At 38.1% G+C, this 20,304-nt stretch overlaps 3 protein-coding genes across 5 annotated transcripts; 2 read left to right on the plus strand and 1 right to left on the minus strand.

Annotated features, from left to right (window-relative positions):
- Nucleotides 1–310: 310 nt before the first annotated feature.
- LOC122654797 lies at nucleotides 311–13,952 on the plus strand. Of its 2 annotated transcripts, XM_043849054.1 has the most exons (3): nucleotides 311–1,000; nucleotides 1,146–1,787; nucleotides 13,940–13,952. In XM_043849054.1, the coding sequence occupies exons 1-2, from the start codon at nucleotides 641–643 to the stop codon at nucleotides 1,755–1,757; spliced, it is 972 nt and encodes a 323-aa protein (XP_043704989.1). In that variant the 5' UTR covers nucleotides 311–640; the 3' UTR covers nucleotides 1,758–1,787; nucleotides 13,940–13,952. The 2 variants fall into 2 exon arrangements, with proteins under 2 accessions (XP_043704989.1, XP_043704988.1); XM_043849053.1 differs by lacking the exon at nucleotides 13,940–13,952 and having other exon boundaries at nucleotides 312–1,000; nucleotides 1,146–2,211.
- LOC122654793 (serine hydroxymethyltransferase 6-like) lies at nucleotides 4,281–12,410 on the minus strand. 2 transcript variants are annotated; one of them, XM_043849046.1, is made up of 5 exons: nucleotides 11,110–12,410; nucleotides 8,025–8,430; nucleotides 4,754–4,855; nucleotides 4,422–4,643; nucleotides 4,281–4,374 (listed from the first exon to the last, which is right to left on the minus strand). In XM_043849046.1, coding segments are annotated over exons 1-5 (1,782 nt in total). In that variant the 5' UTR covers nucleotides 12,160–12,410; the 3' UTR covers nucleotides 4,281–4,372. The 2 variants fall into 2 exon arrangements, with proteins under 2 accessions (XP_043704981.1, XP_043704980.1); XM_043849045.1 differs by lacking the exon at nucleotides 4,281–4,374 and having other exon boundaries at nucleotides 4,395–4,643.
- Nucleotides 13,953–15,538: 1,586 nt separating the features above from the next.
- On the plus strand, nucleotides 15,539–18,330 carry LOC122654961 (pentatricopeptide repeat-containing protein At1g20230-like). Its single transcript, XM_043849215.1, has 2 exons — nucleotides 15,539–16,257; nucleotides 16,350–18,330. Exons 1-2 carry the CDS (start codon nucleotides 15,539–15,541, stop codon nucleotides 18,328–18,330), a joined length of 2,700 nt encoding a protein of 899 aa, XP_043705150.1.
- Nucleotides 18,331–20,304: the final 1,974 nt, after the last annotated feature.

The raw sequence follows: 20,304 nt of genomic DNA on the forward strand, positions 1-20,304 counted from the left end.
AAATGGAATGGAATTATGAAAGAATAAGGTGGAGAATATCAGTCAAACAGTCAAACTTAAATCACCCAAACTAAACACACAAGTTACAAACACATAACCCATATAGAATAGAATGACAGCAAAGACTTTTCCCTATATATGTATATAATGGGTGCTCTATACTTCCACCCATATTCATTTCATCTCACTCTACTCTCTTGGTTCTCTTTCTCTTCTCTTCTCTTCGTTGTCCCTTATTCCTACTTACCTCTTTAGAGGGGTGTTAAGGGAAAAGAAACTCAGAGAGAGAAAGAAAGGTTTAATAGAGAAGAAAACACAGAAAGATAAGAGGGAGAACCCATGAAGATTGTTACTATTAGGCTTGAATTTTGTTCTTTTCACTTTGGTTTTTAATTCTCCTTTATTTCTCTCCCTTTCACTTCATTAAACAATGAAAATGGCAGATTCCCAATCATCCTTTCCCCTCTATAGGAAACACTCATCATTGCTCCCAGCCATTCTTTTTTGCCATGGAAACCTGAGCTTTTAAGTAATTCCCTTCTTCTTCTTTTTCTTCTTCTTTCATCTTTCAATTTAAATATCTCTCCTTTATCACTTTCTCTCCTATAACTTATTCCCCTCTCATTACCTTTTTTTTACGATGGATCCTTCATCCACCACGACCTCTGTCAATGGCTTCTACTCGTTTCTCACTCGTGGGATTGATGATCTTGAACGCTCTTTCCTCTCCAACAACTTCATGTCAATTCAATTCCTTCAAAGGGCTCTCTTCTTACTTCGATCCTTCCATACCCAATTAACAATTCTAGTTCAAAAGCTTCATTTACCTGTGGGAGAAAAATGGCTGGACGAGTACATGGATGAAAGTTCAAGGCTTTGGGAGGCTTGTCATGTCCTCAAGGCAGGAATCTCAGGCATGGAGAATTACCATTCTGCAGGAGCTGAGATTGCTTCAACCCTCGATAGTCATCGTAATCTGAACCCACAGCTCTTTCGTCAGGTTAATCTTAATCATCCAAGAAAAACCCAAAAACCGCAAACCCGGAATTCTCTGTTTTCTTTGCTTTATGATCAAAAACAAAAAAATTGGTTCCTTTTCCTTTCTGCTTTTTTTTTTTTTTTTAATATATATTTTGATGATACAGATTAGCAGGGCAATCTCCGGATGTCGCAGAGAAGTTGTGGGTTTGGAAGAAGAAAACAGGGCTTTAATGGAGAACAGAATCCAACCTCTATCTCTGAGGCTGGATGAGAAGGTCTCGATTGAATCCAGGCTCAATGGGTTCTATGGTTTCCGTGCCGTTCTCTATGCAATGAGGAACGTGAGCTCACTTCTTCTGATGATCTTGCTCTGTGGATTGGTTTATTGTTGGCCAGAATCAAGCTTCAGACGAGGAGGTTATGAGGGTTGTTTATTCTTCGGATCGGCTTTCATGGTGTCCATGGCAAGGTTACAGCAGAGAGTAGCAACTGAGATCAATCGGATCGATGGGAGACCTGGGATTCTTCTGTACGAATTCAGGAGGGCAAGGGTAGCCATGGATGAGCTTAGAGCAGAACTGGAAAGGAGGGCTACTCAAGGAGGACTTGCAGACTGTGAATCTGAAGTTGGAATCCGGGAAAGTGTGGAGAACTTAAAGGGCTGTTTTGGAGTGTTGAGATCTGGGGTTGAAAGCATCATTGGTCAGCTTGATGATTTCTTTGATGAAATTGTTGAGGGAAGGAAGAAGCTTTCAGACATTTGCAGTCACAGGTAGCAAGAGAGAGAGAGAGAGAGTGAGAGAGATGTTAAATAGAAAAGGGGGAAAAAGAAGCAGTTGTTGGGGGGTGATTGATCTGTTTAGTGACCCTGTTTCTTTATTTTTGCTATGTACTTTTTCTTGTGTTCTCTCTTTGTTTGCAGCTACTACAGTTGAAGATTTTGAAGATGTTTTGATGAAGAACACTCTGAAGGAGAGAAATTTTGGGGAAGAAGATATTAAATAAAATAAAAATCTGGTATGAATTTCATGGAAGGTAACATCATTGTCCAAGAGAAACAAGAAGGAGAAAGAAGAAAATCAGACAAGCTTCAACAGAAAGCCTAAGTATCCACATCCCTCTCAACAACCTCACTCCAAGCAAAGCAAAACAACGGCTTTCTTCTACTTTGTAAAAGGAAATATAATATAATATTATTAAAAAGAAAAGGAAAGGAAGCTTCTTGACTTCTGATTACATTGTCACAAAACCAGTCATTAGAGACAAATCCAATGTTAGAATGTATTGAAAATTTTGATAAGTAAACAGGAAGTTAGAAAAAACTCTTTCCTTCCTTCTTTCCTTTCTTTTCTCCTCAAGTCTTCTTTACCTTTTTCTCACTTGCTTTTCTTGTTAGTGTTTCCTTTTCTTTACTCAAAATCTTCTAATTTCTTCGTCTTCTTCTTCTTTTCACTTTTTGGTGGGTTGGAGAATGGCCATTGGAGAGGGAGAAAAAAAAGCATTCCTAATCTCTGGTTGTCATAGTAAATTGGTAATCATTTCATTTGTGAAATAATGATGAAAGAAAGGGAACTGGGGACTGGTGATTCCTGGGTTTACTTTAAATTCAAAAGTAGTTCCTTTCCTCATAGAAACTTTTGTCTGACTCAGTTATTTTGAAAGCAATGGAGTTAATGATGAAAACTTCTCAACTCTCTAATCTCAACAACCCCCCCGCCCCCATCTTCTTCCCCTGTTTGCTGTACTCTCAATCTCTAACTCCCTCCCACTGTAGAGATGGACATGGACCTCAAAAAAATTATATTTTAACAGGGGAGGGGATTGATATTTGATACTTTTCGAAGTCCTTTATCAAGTAACAATGAAATTTTAATACATCTCACAACAGAGTTCAGTAGGAAAAACAAATGAGAGAGAGAGCAGTAGAGTTTGAAACTTGGGGGATTTGGGGCATGGAAAAACTGATATAATAAATAAGAACTCATGATTACATATATAGCAAGTTGCCATTGTTGCCACCACCCAGACAAGGCTACCTGTCTGTTCGGCTGTATATATTCAAACACTTGATTGTTGATAGCCGTACAATTACAGAGCTTAGTAGTCATGATTGTCCATCAGTTTTGTTGACCATTCAGCCATACTATGATGATCACCTCTCTCATTATTTTTTCCTTTTTGGAGTAATTGGTTTTCCCCCATATCTGATTATACAAAACCGCCAGCTATTAATACATGAAGAATGGAATGCCATTTGTAGACGCAGATATTTTGTTCAAGGAGTATGTATTTTGCAATCTAAAGAGAAACATTGGAGCATTTTTTCATCCTTTCTCAGTTGATACAGATTATGGTTTGAGGTATTGTAATCAGATCGCCCAATACGGCCAATCTGAACAGTTCTGAATGTGATCGATACTGATATCGCTACTTGACCGATATCATATCAGTGAATCGATACGGACAAAGGATAGACTAGTAAAAAAAATTCATAATTTAAGGAAAGCCAAGAGTAAACTTGTCTGATATAGCTGATCCATATCAATACCATATTGATATGTATTCGTCTGGAAGGTGACTACCCAATCTGATACTATGCACTAAAACCTTGATCCAGAGAACAATTATTAATCCCTTCCCTCATTTTTTTTTTTCTTGGTTTAAATTGTATCTATAAGATTTTAATTGTAGACCAATAATATCTCAAAATTAAAGGACAGTATCTCCATTATCCTCCAATAATTTGTTGATTTCTAGACAGATTTAGAGTGGCCTGACCTCTTACGGTTTGAGGAATTGGTATCAGATAAGTCAGATCGGCCAATTCATATCAGTATTGGAAAAGGCCGATATTGATTCATGTTAGACCCTTAGTCCATGGATCTCGGTAATTCTTCTTTTTTTTTTCTTGATAGAAGGATCAAAATCATAATAGGCTCTTCTGGTTCACTGGCTTCCCGCATGAAAGGTTCGATCTCAAGTATCAACCATCGAGGAGTTCACTGTACCTGAACATAAAAAACTGGAACTGAATTTCTTAGCCCTGGTTTGAAACTGGTTCCTAGTATCATTTTTTTGCATTCACCATGAATGTACTGCAGGTATCAGATGCACAGCCATACAGATAAGCAACAAACTTAAACATACCATACAGCATCATTTTCACAAGGATTGAAGGAGGCAGTTTCCCTTCACTCATGGTGAAAAAGGAATTCCTTCACCCATGGGTGTGTCGTGTGTGCGCCTTGGGATGGGCATCAAGAACAGTAGGGAGAGCATTATCAACTCCGTACACAACAGGAATAAAAAAGAACCTAGATGGGTTTACTTTTCCTTCATCCACGGTAGAAGAAAACTTTTCCCCTGAATGAAATACTCTCTTCCGGATCTGTCGCAAAAATAAACAAATAAAATGCTATAGTTGCCCCTCCCAACACATTACATGTCAAATCCTGGCATTGCAAACTGAGATGCAAAAGCTTCAACATGGTTTCGAAGCTCAACAATATCCTTGTTGTTCTGAAGACCCTTGAGAAAATCCCTCTGCAATTTCCCATGCTCCCTCTGCACAGTGCTTGCTATTTGTGCAGCCCTAAGGAGAAAGTCGGCCATTGTCTCAAAATCAGCCTCTAGACAACCTCTTGATGTCATGGCAGGAGTACCTGACAAAAGATGACGAGAAACCATGAGCATAGGGAGACTTAGCCTGGCCACAAGCTTGAAGAACTTTGAAGGTGGTAGCAAAATGCAACATGGGTTAGTTTTTACATACCAATCCTCACACCTCCAGGAGAAATAGCACCATTATCACCAAATATAGCATTTTTATTGACAGTAATGTGGCATACCTCACAGACTTTTTCATAGCTTTTACCTATAAAATTGAGAAGAAGGTCCGTCAGGACAAACCTCAATGGAAAAATATCAGGCTACCAAACAAAATAAGTCATATATCACATTACACCACAACTACATTTCTGTTGAATGGTTTGACGAAGTAGGCACTACCCACAACTTCAAGTTTCCTGCACCAGCTGTCAAAGACCCATTCTTGAACAATCTCTTATATCCACTCTGTGACAGCACAGTCAGTGCTCTGAATACATCGACATGTCTGTTTCAAACCCATTATCACCATACACAGAATGAAGTTTTGAAGAGAGGTTGATGATTTAGAAAATTTTGAAAACAGGTGAAAAGTTTTGAATAAAAAGGGGGCTTTACACATGTATGAACTTAGTTATTTGTATGTATTTACATATTATCTTTTGTTCAGCTATGGTCTAGAGTTACTTGCAATTTTATACAAGTGCTATGAAAAAGAACCATTTGTGAACGAGGTTTCAAGTGTTGGAATTGGAACAGCTGGAGTGGCCATGAAAGAGCAATCCGATATCGATACCAAAATTTCTTCAATACTTTTTGCATGGTTATGACTTGGTCACACTCAGGATCAGTCAGGATCAGGTTAGAATGGCTGATCAAGATTGAGGTCGCCCATGGCCAATTGGAGTTAAGATCCCGAGTTATAGACCCTTGTGTCAGAGGGTGTTAAGTAATTAACACTGCCTTTAATTTTGGGGTTTCCAGTATTTGGATACCATTAAAATAATTCCACGAGTACCATGAAAAAAGAAACCAAATTCTTTTTAAACACTTAAATAAGGGTGGTGGACATTTATAAACATATATTTGCCAGTAGTAGTAGATGGAGGAAGAGGATAAGATGTTTTCAAGTCATGCTGGTGTCAAAAACTCTTCCCACATATCAGACATTGGTGTAGATCCCATTTTGAAGTGTCCAGTTAACACAGCCAAATGTATATATTTCTGTAAAACATGCATTTAGACACTCCTAGCTTTCCAAATCTAAATGACTAGGAGAAATGCCCCTGCTATCCATACCTTATCATGACAATGAAGATGTATTAATCATGCTAAATACTGAAAGTAGTATAATGTAAAAAATTACTCATTTCTAGGGCCACTTAAGATATAATCCATATATTGACATGGACATGCAGAATGAATCTCCAAAACAATCTGGCATGGTTGGAACAATCCGAGTGTCAAGCTGATTGGTGAATAGGGTAGCACAACAAAAAGTAACTAAATGAGCCTAGGTCTTATTTCAAATAAAAGTAAACGAAGACAGTATCCACGTAAACAGAAAACACCAACAAATAAGTATACTTATGAAGTTGGTTTAAGTTTAAACAGCATCACATAATCCAATACAAAGCAGTATCCATGTAAACAGAAAACACCAACAAACAAGTATACTCATGTAGTTGGTTTAAGTTTAAACAGAATCACACCTCCCCCAAAACAAAGGCCATAGCATCATATCACACAGAAATCCTTTTGTAGTTTATAGTCAATATATTGTACACTTAACAGGATCAACGTTTTACAGTTTTCTGTCAATACATCACACACACTTAACAGCATCAAACGAACAGAGAAATTCTCAGCACCCAGTTCAGATATCACCCTATCATGACACCACTCCAAGGCTGCTATTAACACATAAGCACCCATTTCTTTTCTCACCCCTTTGACCTGACGCATCATTATCCTACATCCTTTTAACAGCTCGAATTTGCACATCATTACTTGCCCCTATGGCATCTATTTGTACTAGTGCATGATAGCACCATCTCAATCACCTACCCCTTTCGTCACCTAATTGTGTTTTTTCTGATTCTACCCATTCTACTAGAAAAAGAAAAGGATTAACATAAAGTGCCAAAATAAATAAATATTGACTCCCAACTAATAATGATAACATCATAGACAACAGAAGGCAGGGAAAGGAAAGTCACTTGGCCCTTCTTCTTTTAGGACCACTGCATTCACTTTGTACGTGTTCTCTTTTTTAAACAGATCCGTTTGTGCGGCATCAGTTTTTTCTGGACTGCAGTTAAAATCTTCTCTGCTTCTAAAAGATGGTCATATCATCATTAAATGACATATACAGGAAAGACTCGCTATCAAAATTCCAAAATCACTGATCACCACCATACTGACCCTTAATGCTAAAAATTCTTTGATCTTCTTCTCTCACCAACCCCTTTTTTTTGGCCAAATTTATCTTCTCACCCCAACCAAAATAGAAAATCTTGAACAATAATGCATCTAGGAGCACCCTACGCTTCTCACCCCAACCAAAATAGAAACTTTTGAACAATAATGCATGTAGGAGCACCTTGCGAATGATCTACGCAATCTTCCCAAACAGGTCATCAACAAATGTCTAGTCTGCATGAGTGTAAACATTCTTTAAATCAGATTTTTACTATGATTCCCATGTAAGAGACATTACTTGTTCAGAAACGCAAGAAATTTCTTAGAAGAAACAAAAACACTTAAAAACAATTCTGTTTTTTTTTTTTTTTTTGGGGGTTGGGATGGGGGTGGGTCGTCCTGGTTTATTTTAAAATGCTTTCCAATCCTAATTGCTTCTTTTCTATGGAAAGTACAATCGCTTCTACAGCAATTTTTCCTTTTGAAAATAACATTCTCATGACACCCACCAGTTCAAAATCCTCATCTTTTACAGAAACAATAAGAAAAATCCTTTTTTTTTTGGGAGTGCTGACAACTTTCTCCCTACTCCTGAATCCCCAACTCACCATTGTTAAGGAAGGATTCAATCCCAGAACCTGGCATAAGCAATGGTCTTTACCAACTGAGACAGCTGGAAGTTTCCAAGTTTAACGATATTTCACTTCAGTTTTGTTCCCCCCAGCTCCTCTAAATCACACAACTCAAAAGCCAAGCTTCAGCCCCAAGAAAGAGGTCGCATTAAATACCTGCTTCAAGGTAGATCTGGATAAATTCTATCTATACAGATCAGGAACCAGGCCCTGATCCAAAAAAACATTACCCGTCACAGATTCAAGTACAACCCCAGTTGATCCCAGATTCACAGATCAATCGAATGGTTGATAAGTAACATTACAAAATAAAGCATAGAGTGCACACTTAGGAAAGCAACACACACACACAGATAAAGAAAGAGAGAGGGAGAAATGAACTACCTGTTAACCCTAGAGTTCTTAGATCCCAAAGTAACAAATGGTTGTCTGTTCCTCCAGTGACCAATCTGCATTTTCTTCTCAGCAAAGCACATGCTAAAGCCTGGGCATTTTTTTTCACCTGTTGTATATAAGCTTTGAACTCAGGAGTAGCCACCTGCTTCAAGGCTATTGCAAGCGCAGCTATATGGTTATTGTGAGGTCCACCTTGCAGTGACGGAAAAACAGCAAAGTTTATTCTTTCCTCAAAGTCATATTGGTCATTATCGTCTCCCTGACTCAGAAGACTCCCACGCTTTCTCAGCTTTTTGCCCTTCCTATAAAATATTATACCTCCCCGAGGACCCCTGAGACTTTTGTGAGTTGTTGAGGTAACAATATCACAGTAGTCAAATGGGCTTATACATTCCTGTAGAAGGCACATCCAGACACAATAATAAGAAAGGATGGTCATTGTGAAAGGAAAAAAACATCAACAACAAATATTATCTTAAAAATCCATGGTAAAGATAACTCAAACATTTCCAGTATAATATAGAGGAGGAAAAGTGCAAGTGCATGCAGGGAAAATGAATTACTCATCACAAACAGCAGTAACAGAGTATTATAACTAATAAAACATTACAGAAAAAAGTAGAGTGACTAAAAAAAATTAATCTAGAATGCAATGTAATATGTCTTAAAGAAACTGATCCAGAGAATCACAAATAGCATGAAGATAACTAAGAGTGTCTCTAACCCCGAGCACGAGCAAGTAAACTGATAATTACAAACATAAAAGAAATATTCATCAATTTACTAAGGTCCAATGATCAAATCAAAACATACAAAGGTTTATTCTTTTGTTCTGCTATTTCATAAATTATCACTCCCTAAAAAAGGAAAAAATAATATACAATTTACTGCAGATATTTCAGAGGCTTTGAATTATAATTTCTGATAAAAGGCACTGCAATATAATTATACCCTGACTACCATACCTATGTCAGCATGTCATTCACATAGAAAACATATGTGCAAGTGCAACACCCTCAACTTCCAATCACTGAGGACTCTTCACTATCTATAACTGTATATTTCGTTTTCAGAGAAGAGATAGGGCCCCTCTTGATGTGGACCCAGGTTCTGAAACCCTTAAATTGGGTCGCTATGGACCCACCCAAGTAATAGAATGCTCAAATCAAGTTCTTAGTGGCAAAACAGTAAATATTTTGAAATTTATACGAGTAATAGCAGAATTGTAAATAAACTGAAATTTACAATACGGTGGGAATCCCATAATTTATTGGAACTTCAATTACAAGCCAAAGGACTGTAACGATAAGTGGAAGAGATAAACTTGGAATGAAGAATAAAATAAGGGTACAGGGTAATAATCTTAAGAAGGAAGGGCAATATTGAAAGAACAATAACAGGATTAAAATATGGGAATAAACTTAGAAGTAAGGCTTTTAAAAGAAGAAACACACAATTGGGCTGTCTTCAAACTTGGAATGACTTGCAGGCGGTAGGACCAGAATCGACATGGGAGTAAAGGAGTTCACTCATATGGCCACGAATCGATATGGGCTTTTAGATAGTGGATCACAACTCATGGTCCTCTAAAAACAAAGGGTGTACCCAGTGCCAGAGGCTCCCAACACTGCGGGGTCTGGAGAGGGTTATAATGTACACACCTTTACCCCTGCTTTCGCAAGAGAGGCTGTTCCAGACTCGAACCTGTGACCATAGTACTAAAACTCGCGAAATTTCGGTCGAGATATCGAATATTTCAAGTATCTCGACCTGTCCAAAACGAAATGCAAGTCCGAAATGAAAAAATGCAATATTTCGGTAATTTCAATGAAATTTCAACGAAATTTCAGAAATTTCGGTCATCTCGTTTCGGAAATTTCGGAAATCTCAGACATTTTTGGCATTTTACACCCACAGAAAAATACCATATTTCGACCGAGATTTCGACGAAATTTCGGTATCTCGGAAATTTCGGTCAGACCAAAACACCGAAACGAAACGAGATTTAGTACCATGCCTGTGACCACTTGGTCACGGTGGAGCAACCTTACTGTTGCACCAAGGCCCGTCCTCTAAGTCCCTAACAAAAACCAATCAAATCAGCAGCCGAAAAATCAAAGAGATCTAACTGAAGTAGGGCCTGACAATAGAAGAAGAACCAGGTATGAACTTCAGCTCACAACTCTTATTTTAGCAGAGTGTTGTTGCTGAAATCCTACAGATAGGATCGCCTATAGGTGTGCAAACAAGCCACCAATTTTCAATCCAATCCGTTAAGCTTTAGTTGGGTTACAACAAAACTTCTAAAAACCAGCAAGTACCACTGGAAGCAGGGTACAGCAGGGAAAACTGCAGGGAACTCAAAGTGGTAAGACAGAATATGGGAGAAAGAAGAAGAAGTCGAAGGAAGGGAGATAAGAAAGAATACCTGAGAAAGAAATAGAGGTATGCTCAGCTCCTGGCAGCCTAGTAGTTGTATGACCCAGAGTCCAAGTTTTGATCAAGATAACTTAATCTTCAGCCTATTCTTCCAGATTTTACCAAGGTGTCCAACAAAAACCAACACCAGATGAACGTTACACTACATATTCAATCAAGGATTAATATATCTGCTGTTTTCTAGGCTACAAAGTTGTCACAGTTACCACCAAAGATCAGCTGAAATAATATTGTCCATTTCCATTCTATTACACAAGGCAATCCTTCAATAAGATGTGACATACCTGTAATAATAGTAGTAATAAAAAAAAAACATACCACTCAATAGTATAAAATAACTGAAATTTGGATTTAGTATCCAATCTGTATTTTCATGATATGACAGAAGTATGAAGGCACGAAACTGCAAACATGGTGTTACAGACCAAACTAAAATGAAACTTATCTCTAGACAAAAAACTAAGAATCAATAAACACAAATATGTTTTCCAAACTACTTTTATCTGTATAAAACTAAGAAACACTAAACAAAATTGACACCATGAAAACTATGAGTGAAACAACAGTGCAAGGAAAGCATCAAGAATACACAATTTTCAGGAGTTGAACACAACATAGCAAGTAGCATTCACACCTTAGCCGCAACAAGACCACTGATATGAGCCATATCACACACCAACACTGCTCCACACTTATCTGCAATCTGTCTGAACCTCGCATAATCCCACTCACGTGGGTATGAGCTCCCACCACAGATAAGGATCTTTGGGCGGAAATCAAGTGCCCTCTCCTCAAGCTTGTCATAATCAATGTAACCCGTGTGTGGGTTCACCTTATATGGAAAACTCTCAAAGAAGATTGATGCACCAGAGACCTTCTTCCCACTTGGAGTATAATAACCATGGCTCAAATGCCCCCCTGATGGGGAATCCAAGCCCATGATTCGATCCTTAGGAAGAAGAAGACCAGTGTACACTGCAAAATTAGCTGATGTGCAAGAGTATGGCTGAACATTTACGCCCCACTGTTCAGGATTAAGATGAAAAGCAGCCAGAGCTCTCTCCCAACAAAGAGATTCGATCTGATCAATGTATTGGTTACCACCATAATACCTTGCACCGGGCATTCCTTCAGAATATTTGTTCGTTAAATGGCTACCAAGAGCTTCCATCACAGCCCGGCAAACAAAATTCTCTGAAGCTATCAATTCAATTCCTTTGAATTGTCTCTGTTTCTCCTTCTCCATAATCTCGTAAATTAAAGGATCAGAAACACAGAGTGGCTGATTGCCCCAAGCCCGTACCGCAGTTTTCCTCATCTCAAGGCTATGTTCAATCGAAATTCTCTTTGAAGGATTCAAAGAAGACGAAGATGTAGAAGAATCCGAATCTCTCCTCCTCTTCAAACACATGGGATGACCCAGCAGACTAAACTGTTCCTCTTCTCTCTGTTCATCCTCTTCGACCTTCTCTCTATCAACCCATGCCTCATTCTCTCGATTCTCCGGTTGTTGCTCAAGCAATTGCAACGGAATTGATGGAACCGAGTGCGATGGATTACGAAAGCTCGAATCAATCTGTAACGTGATTGAATCGTCAGCAATTGGAACTCGTGGAAACACTGGCGAGGCATGCGATGGATGAAGCCCTAGCGAGAGACCCGATTGTGCTTGTGACAGATCCATAATTGAATTAATTCTCTAAAGTTCCACAATCAAACCATTAACCACCAAAATTTTTTTTATAAAAAAAAACTCTAGAGGTGAAATTCAAGGCTGGGAACAACAATAGCAACAACAAAAACAGCGGCAACAGCGTCTGAAGTTGCAGAAGCAATAACGATAGCGAGAAGTGATTTGGCCGTTTGTTGCAGGCGAATGTTCCATAGAAATCTGGAGAAAAACTAACCCTAACCCGAGATCAAGAGATCGAAAGAGAGCGGGAGAGATTTACAGAGAGGAGGGATTGGGTTTTGGCGTGGCGTTTACGAGCTAGGCGAGGGATAGTTAATGGTTGGGTTTATGGGATGCCACCGCACCTCGATGGCATTTCGGTATTGGTTCGAATGGATCAATTGGTCCCATCAATTAAAATCCTTTGCACTGATCTTTATACTCGGTAATTCTCTGTCCGGTCCAGTTCCCCTAGTGTACCTAACAAGGTGGCGCAATGACCACTCCACCCCTGCTTGAACGGTCATTTTCAAAGTCGATATGATATCAATATGATATTGGCACGAATCAATCATATTTGATAAATTTACCCTTGATTTTCCTTTAAAAACGGGTTTTGACTGTTTTACATTTACTCTTTGTGTGCACCGTTTCACTGATATACCGTATTAGCACAATATGGGTATCAGTCACTTTCAAAATCTTGCATTATCGACATATCGGGTGATCCTATACCAATACCTCAACTCATGCTCGTAGAATAGTGTGTAGAGTCGGTTATCAGTCCATAATCGAGCTTAAGGTAATCAAGTTAATTGAATTTTAAATGGAATAATTGACTAATCTTGCTATAACTGATCCTTAAACAGATTACAATCAGAATAATCGGTCTATAAATGGTTGATCATAGTATTCGGTCAGTCCCAGTTAGGTAACTATCAGGCCACTACTTTACACCGAAAACACCCGATTATGAATCGATCATTGCTTGAGGCCAAAACATTTAGTAATTTGTCAGACCAATCTCGAGCTTCAACCTATCAATTCAGGTTAGACCTACAGAGGTGGGCCAACTTTTTGACACCCTAAAGGTCTAACACCAAACCCATTTTTATTTGAAAATTTGAGATTTTTTTATTTTTTTATTTTTTTGTATGGACATAGAGACTTGAGAGGTCATAACAAAAGAATATTAAATGTTCATTTGTAGACTATAAGAGGAGAATCAAGCCGGAATTGTAGTTGTATTCAGTGGGCCCATGCCAATCTGGTCGTGTTTGTAGTCTATATTCATTTTGTGTTCTAGTTCCGTATTCCATCTTTAAAGTCGTGAGTTGTTTTTTTTTTTTTGATGATTTACTGATGGAATATATTCACCAAAAAAAAATCATGGAACATATTCACAAAAAAAAATCATGGAACATATAAAAAAGAAAAAGAATGATGGAAAATGGTATAAGCTTATTTTCCACGAGGGAAAACGTCACGTTAGGGTTACCGACGTTAAAAATTAAAATTTATAATAATACTTGATGGTGATGGTACTTATGTGTTTGGCAAAAGTTTTCTTAGAAGAGCACCTTTGCATATGTTCTTAAGATGAGCATATCAAAATTTGTCATATGGAAAAATGATGTGCGATGATTTGCTCGTGGATATTCGGAGAATGTTTTGAGTTAATGACGTGATAAATTTCATACTCAAATTCAATCAGTGACGTTCTTATTTAGAGACAAATTTTTATACATGAAACTTTTATTTTTTTTGTGACATGTGATTACCACAAGTGAAGAGAGAGAGACAAGGGTGGATGAACGCCATTTTTGGTGCAAGGTGAAAGCTATAGACTCTGAATATTGAGTTCATGGAACTTGACAACAACTTCCAAAGAATCAAAGCCAACTACGCTAGTCAACTTCTTCGACAAATAGGGTTATGTCAATTGCGGTAGTAAATAGAAAGGGAAAAAGATTGCTACACTGCCATTACATAGATTCATTTAAATCCTCCTCACATAAATAAACTGTGGCACTCACATTGAAGATTCTCTCTTCTACTCTAATCATGTGGATCTTATGTAGGCGTCATATGGATTATATCATTTTCCAACCCTCTAAGAAGGTGTTGAAATGTTGTTAGATCAAAATCCAATATTAAGCAGGTCTCATCTAAAAGATTAGATAATATATAAAATTGAATATGACGTCAATGAAAATGTGTGATTTTTTTTCCAATATTGCTTTTAAGACACGATTGTTTTATGTTTTGACCCTATGAAGTTTGAATAGGTGAAAATGTGGTGTGTATTTCGTGCCCTATTATCTATATAATATATATTTAAAATTGAATTTGATAAGATGATGTCGCACGTGTTTCATATGTATGAATATTAAAACCAATCAATTATTGAGGCATTGTAATTTCTTAGATAAGATTAAAGGTAAGTGATGACGACCCATGTACCATTTAATCATGGGATGCAAGAATAGATTTTTCTTTATGTGTACACTTGTTGGGTAGAGGAAGTGCTACCTTGACAAGGTTTTTTTTTTTTTTTTTTTGGGCAGAAAGAACGTCACCCGATCGCGCCATGTCATGTGAAATGACCACCACACCTCCTGGTCATTTCTCGGGTTTCAGGAGGTGTGGTGGTCATTTTGCACATCCTGTGTCAGGGTACAGAGGTGACATGCGCTCCATGAGTAGGTGGCATTCTCTTTCCCTTTCATTTCTATGCGATTTGTGTGTCACAAAAGCATTTGTCTCATGTTTTTTATCATAAAAAAAAAGAAGCATTTGTCTCAAGCTAAAGTGTTTCAAGGAGAAAAACTATAGGGAATTATACCATCCACACTCAGACACAAGGGTGGCGAAATGGAATCGTTATCACCTCCAATTCCTGCCCACTCCAATTCCCTCCAATTCCTCACATAGGAGCGGAAATGACCACCTTATCCCCTGCCTGAACACATTGCTTAAGGTGGGGTAGGGTGGTCATTTCTACTCCTATGTGAGGGACTGGAGGGAATTGGAGCGGGCAGCGAATTAGAGGCGATAAAAATTTGGCGAGAATGACCTCAACCCCACAAAAAGTTATTTTCCCCCCTGATGCAATTGCGCATTAATTGGCCCTTGCATGTGCAAACAGAACGCTTCCCCACGGAGAACGCCAACCCCTATCTGGGAGAGGGATACCCTACGTGTCTATCCTTTAAAGAGAGGTAGAGAGAGACACATAGATTACTAGCATATGATATACCGCTAGCGTACGCAACCTTTTCCATATCTGCATACCTATTAACAAACCTTTCTTATCTGGTACGTCTCTCTCTCTCTCTCTCACACACACAATCACACACACAGTGGATGGTTTTTTGAATTTTGTTTAATAATGGCGGTACTTCAGTTGGGATTCCTTTCCTCGTATCTCCTTACAAACTCTTCTCCCGCAAACCTTTCGACCCAGAAGCTTAACCATTTCCCGCCAGAATCCAAGTCTCGGGATATAACGGTTGGAAATGCTGGCCACAAAGACATAACAGAACGATATTTGCCGAACCATCAAGCCCATATTACTGGTTTTCATGCAAATTCCAAAAATTCTAATGGAAGCAACGAAAGCAAGGATGAGATCAACCAGTGTCTCAACCTCTTGAACCGCTGCAGTTTAGATAGAACTGGTATCTATGATTCTAGGCAAATCCATGCCAGGGTTGTGAAATTGGATCTTTTTGGTGCGAACAGATTAATTGTAAACAAGCTGGCAATCAGTTATGCTAAGAATTCGAGCTTATTAAGGGAAGCACGACTCTTGTTCGATGAAACTCCCGAAAGAACAGCTCCTGCTTATGCTGCTTTGATAGGTTCATATTGCCGATCACAGCAATGGGAGGATGTTGTTTTAGTATTTGGATTGATGGTTCAAGAGGGTCTACGACTTGATAAATATCTTGTACCCACAATTCTAAAAGTTTTTTCTGCGCTTCAAAGTTTGGAGATGGGCAGAATGATTCATGGGTATATAATAAGGAAGAAGTTGGAGTTGGATGTTTTTGTTGGTAATGCACTTATTGATATGTATGCCAAATGCAGGGACTTGAGATCAGCGAAGTGTGTATTTGATAGCATGCGAAAAAAGATGTTGTTTCATGGACTGCCCTTGTTTCTGCATTCATGGACGAAGGACTTTTGGTTGAAGGCAGGGATACTTTTGATTCCATGCAATTGAATGGAGTAAAACCCGATTTGATCTCCTGGAACTCATTGGTTTCAGGCTTTGCACGGAACAGGGAGATAGATGTGGCCCTCCAATTATTAGAAGAGATGAAAGAGAAAGGTTTGAAGCCTGGAGTCGGTTCTTGGAATGGAGTTATCTCAGGTTGCATAGAAAATGGGTACCATGAAGATGCTTTGAATGTATTTTATGAGATGTTGTGGTCATTCGAGGAGCCAAATGCTATGACAATTGCAAGTGTACTCCCTGCTTGTGCAGGCTTGAAAGATTTGGATTTGGGCAAGGGTATGCATGCCTATGCTCTTAAATGTGGGGAATCTGGGAACATATTTGTGGGGGGATCACTGATTGATATGTATTCAAAATGTGGCCAAACTGATTATGCAGAGAGAGTGTTTATGGGGATAAAGAGCAAGAACACTGCTGTATGGAATGAGATCATTGCAGCTCATGTGAATGAGGGGAAAATGCAGTCTGCATTAGAACTTCTACACCTTATGCAAATTGAAGGTTTAAAGCCTGATATGATCACTTATAACACAATACTAGCTGGCTATGCAAGAAAGGGGCAAAAGTATGAGGCCTTTAAGTTTCTCTTAGAGATGGGTCAGAAGGGTTTGAAGCCTAACATTGTCTCATTTAATGTACTAGTCTCTGGTTTTCAGCACTGTGGGCTTAGTGGTGAAGCTTTGAAAATTTTCCGCATCATGCGACCCGATTCAAAAATTATCAAGACTGTCATGGATGGTTCCTGTGGCCATTTTCCTACTGAATTGCTAAGTGTCTCAACCAAACCAAACCCTGTGACTATTACTAGTGCTATTGCAGCTTGTGCTCATATGAATTCTTGGTTCCATGGGAAGGAAATCCATGGATACATTTTGAGGAATGAGTTTGACTCTAACATCTTTGTCTCAAGTGCCCTGGTTGACATGTATGCAAAATGCCATGATATGGGTTCAACAAGGAAGATTTTTCAGCAGATTGAGGATAGAAATATAGTTTCCTGGAATGCTTTGTTGTCTGGTCACAATAACAATGGGGAGCCAAGGGAGTCTATAAAACTATTCCTGAAAATTCTGGAAGATGGCCTCGTTCCAAGCATGATTACCCTTGTTATTCTCCTTTCAGCTTGCAGTGATGTAGCAGCTCTGAGGTTGGGAAGAGAATTACATGGTTACATTTTAAAGTGCAAATTTGAGGAATCTACCATTACACTTGCTAGTGCTTTGATAAACATGTATGCAAAATGTGGAAGCATTATAGAGGCCAGGTTAGTGTTCGACTCTGAAGTTGAGAAAGATGTAGCTCTGTGGAATGCTATGATATCTGGTTATTCAGTTCATGGAATGGCAAAGGATGCAATTGCATTATTTGAACAATTGGTACAGTCTGCTATTCAGCTAGACCACATTACGTTCACAGCAGTTCTTTCATCTTGTACTTGTCAGGGACTGGTGGAAGAAGGATGGAAATATTTCAATTCCATGGAAGGTGGCTATGGAATTAAACCCAGTTTGGAGCATCATACATGTATGGTTGGTATCATGGGCAGTGCAGGTTGGCTAGAAGAGGCTTTGGACTTTATTGGAAGAATGCCATACAGACCTGATGCTTCTGTGTGGGGAAGTCTTCTACGAGCATGCAGGGTCCATTTAAATACAGAAATAGGAGAAAGAGTAGCAAAGGCCCTTTTTGAGCTTGAACCAGGTAATGCTTCAAACCATATTCTCATTTCTAATATCTTTGCCATGGCTGGAATGTGGGATTCTGCTAGAGAAGTAAGAAATGCAATGAGTGCCCGTGGGTTGATGTCTATTAAAGAATGTAGCTCCATAGATGTCGGTAACACAATAGTTGCATTTAAAGCAGGAGAGAGTTCACATCCCAAGTTGGGGGAGATTTTGGAGATGTGGGATAAGTTGGCCAGTGAAATGGAACATGCATGATACTTTCCCCTTGATCCAATTTTAGAGGATGAAGAGATTAATATCTTTTCCTGTACGCACACTGAAAAGCTAGCTATTTGTTTTGGCATCATTTCTTTGACATCTCACCACCCCATCTCTATTTTAAAGAATGTGAGGATGTGCATTGATTGCCACACATCAGCAAAACATATATCCAAGATTAATGAAAGGGAAATTTTTGTGAGGGATGGTTGCTTCTATCATCATTTCAAGGATGGGATGTGTAATTGCCAGGATAGATGGTGAGATGTGGTGGTAATGGATGCATAAACAAGAGCCATACGCCTTGTAATATAGTGATGTAATTAAGAGTGATTAGATATAGTGATTATACTAGTTTATAGAAAAAATTCTTTCTTTTAGACTTAAATTGGCCATTGAGGATTTGGTGAGCTATAATCAAAGAGCTTTTATCTCAGGTAAATTTATAACTCATAACATCCTTCTTTGTCATGAAGTAGCTGGAGGGTTGAAAGGCAGCATCTTTCCCCTCCTGCCGAACTCAAGCTTGATATCCACAACACTTTTGATTCTATCCATTGATTATTTCTAGTGCTCATTTTTCAGCACTAGTTAATGAATCCCCCCCTTAGGGTTATTTTGAGTCTAAGGTGAGAATTCGACAAAGCTGTCCTATATCTCCGGTGTTATTCTCCATTGCAATGGAAGGCTTGTCCAAATGTTTGGAAGTACGAACTTTGCAAAATCTAATTGAGCCAATTCCGAAGTGCAAGGCCTTGAAGATTTCACATTTAACGTTTACCGATGACCTTATGATTTTTGCCAAAGGTTCTCCATCTCCATTTCTTCAATCAAGAAAGCTTTGGATACAACTTTCATATTAATCTTCTTAAGTCCTTGGCTTTATTCTCTGAGGTTTCTGATGATATCAAATTTCAACTAAAAGATATCTTGGATATTCCTAAGGGTCATTTCCCAATCAAATATCTAGGTTTTTCTTTACTCACTTCAAAATTATCTGCACATCATTGTTCACCAATTTTAGATCGACTTTGAAAGAGACTACAATTATGGAACAGTATGATTCTTTCTTTTTCGGGGCCGTCTTGAACTCGTCAACTCTGTTATGCGAAATTCATATATTTACTAGTCTGGTGTTTTCAGGCTCCCGGCATTTATTATTATTAAGATTGAATCTTTAATGGCTTATTTCCTTTAAAAAGCTCAGGTTACTCCCTATTAATTAGTCTAAGGTTTGCTTTCCAAAATATGAAGAGAGACTGGACTACATAGAGTAAAAGAAGTCAACATTGCAAAAATCATAAAACAAATCTGTATGGATACATGTCTTCTTCTCAATGGTTGTTGGATTGCTCAAGTGCTGATTTCCCTAAGAGAATCTACGTTTTTGGATTACTAGGTATGTCTAAAACCGTTCTATGTATTAAATAGAATAACAATTATTTGTTTACAATTTTTTTGAAAAAAGGTAGAAAATTTTACAACAAAATCAGATAGCCAACCACCTTGATTGTGAGGGGATAGATAAGGCATCTTACGATCTTAGATAAAAGCTGACACTTCTCTAGGCTCCATTAGGTTACAAGTAAAAAGGAAGGGAAGAGAAGTGAAATTAGTTTTTTTTTTTTTAATCCGTAATCATGATTATGTAACTTATTTTAGATCTCAGATATAATCTATATTTTCCTTTTCAAATCTCTCAAGGTTATGTTTGGATGCCAAGAAAAGAAAAGAAAAGAAAAGAAAAGAAAAAATTCAAGAGTGATAAACACATGAATTAATCATTGCATTGTCATAATTTTTGTCTTATTATGTTTTTTCTTTTCTTTTCTTGGCATCCAAAACATAGTAAGAATTGATTGCTAAAAATATAAATAATTAAAAATAACTTTAACAACCATATCTGAAATGTTTTGGAGTTAATTACATAATTATGACCAGTTTATATTTTAATTGTGTCAACATCATTGC

Source organism: Telopea speciosissima, chromosome 3 (assembly GCF_018873765.1).
Source record: "Telopea speciosissima isolate NSW1024214 ecotype Mountain lineage chromosome 3, Tspe_v1, whole genome shotgun sequence".
Taxonomy (NCBI): Eukaryota; Viridiplantae; Streptophyta; class Magnoliopsida; order Proteales; family Proteaceae; genus Telopea; species Telopea speciosissima.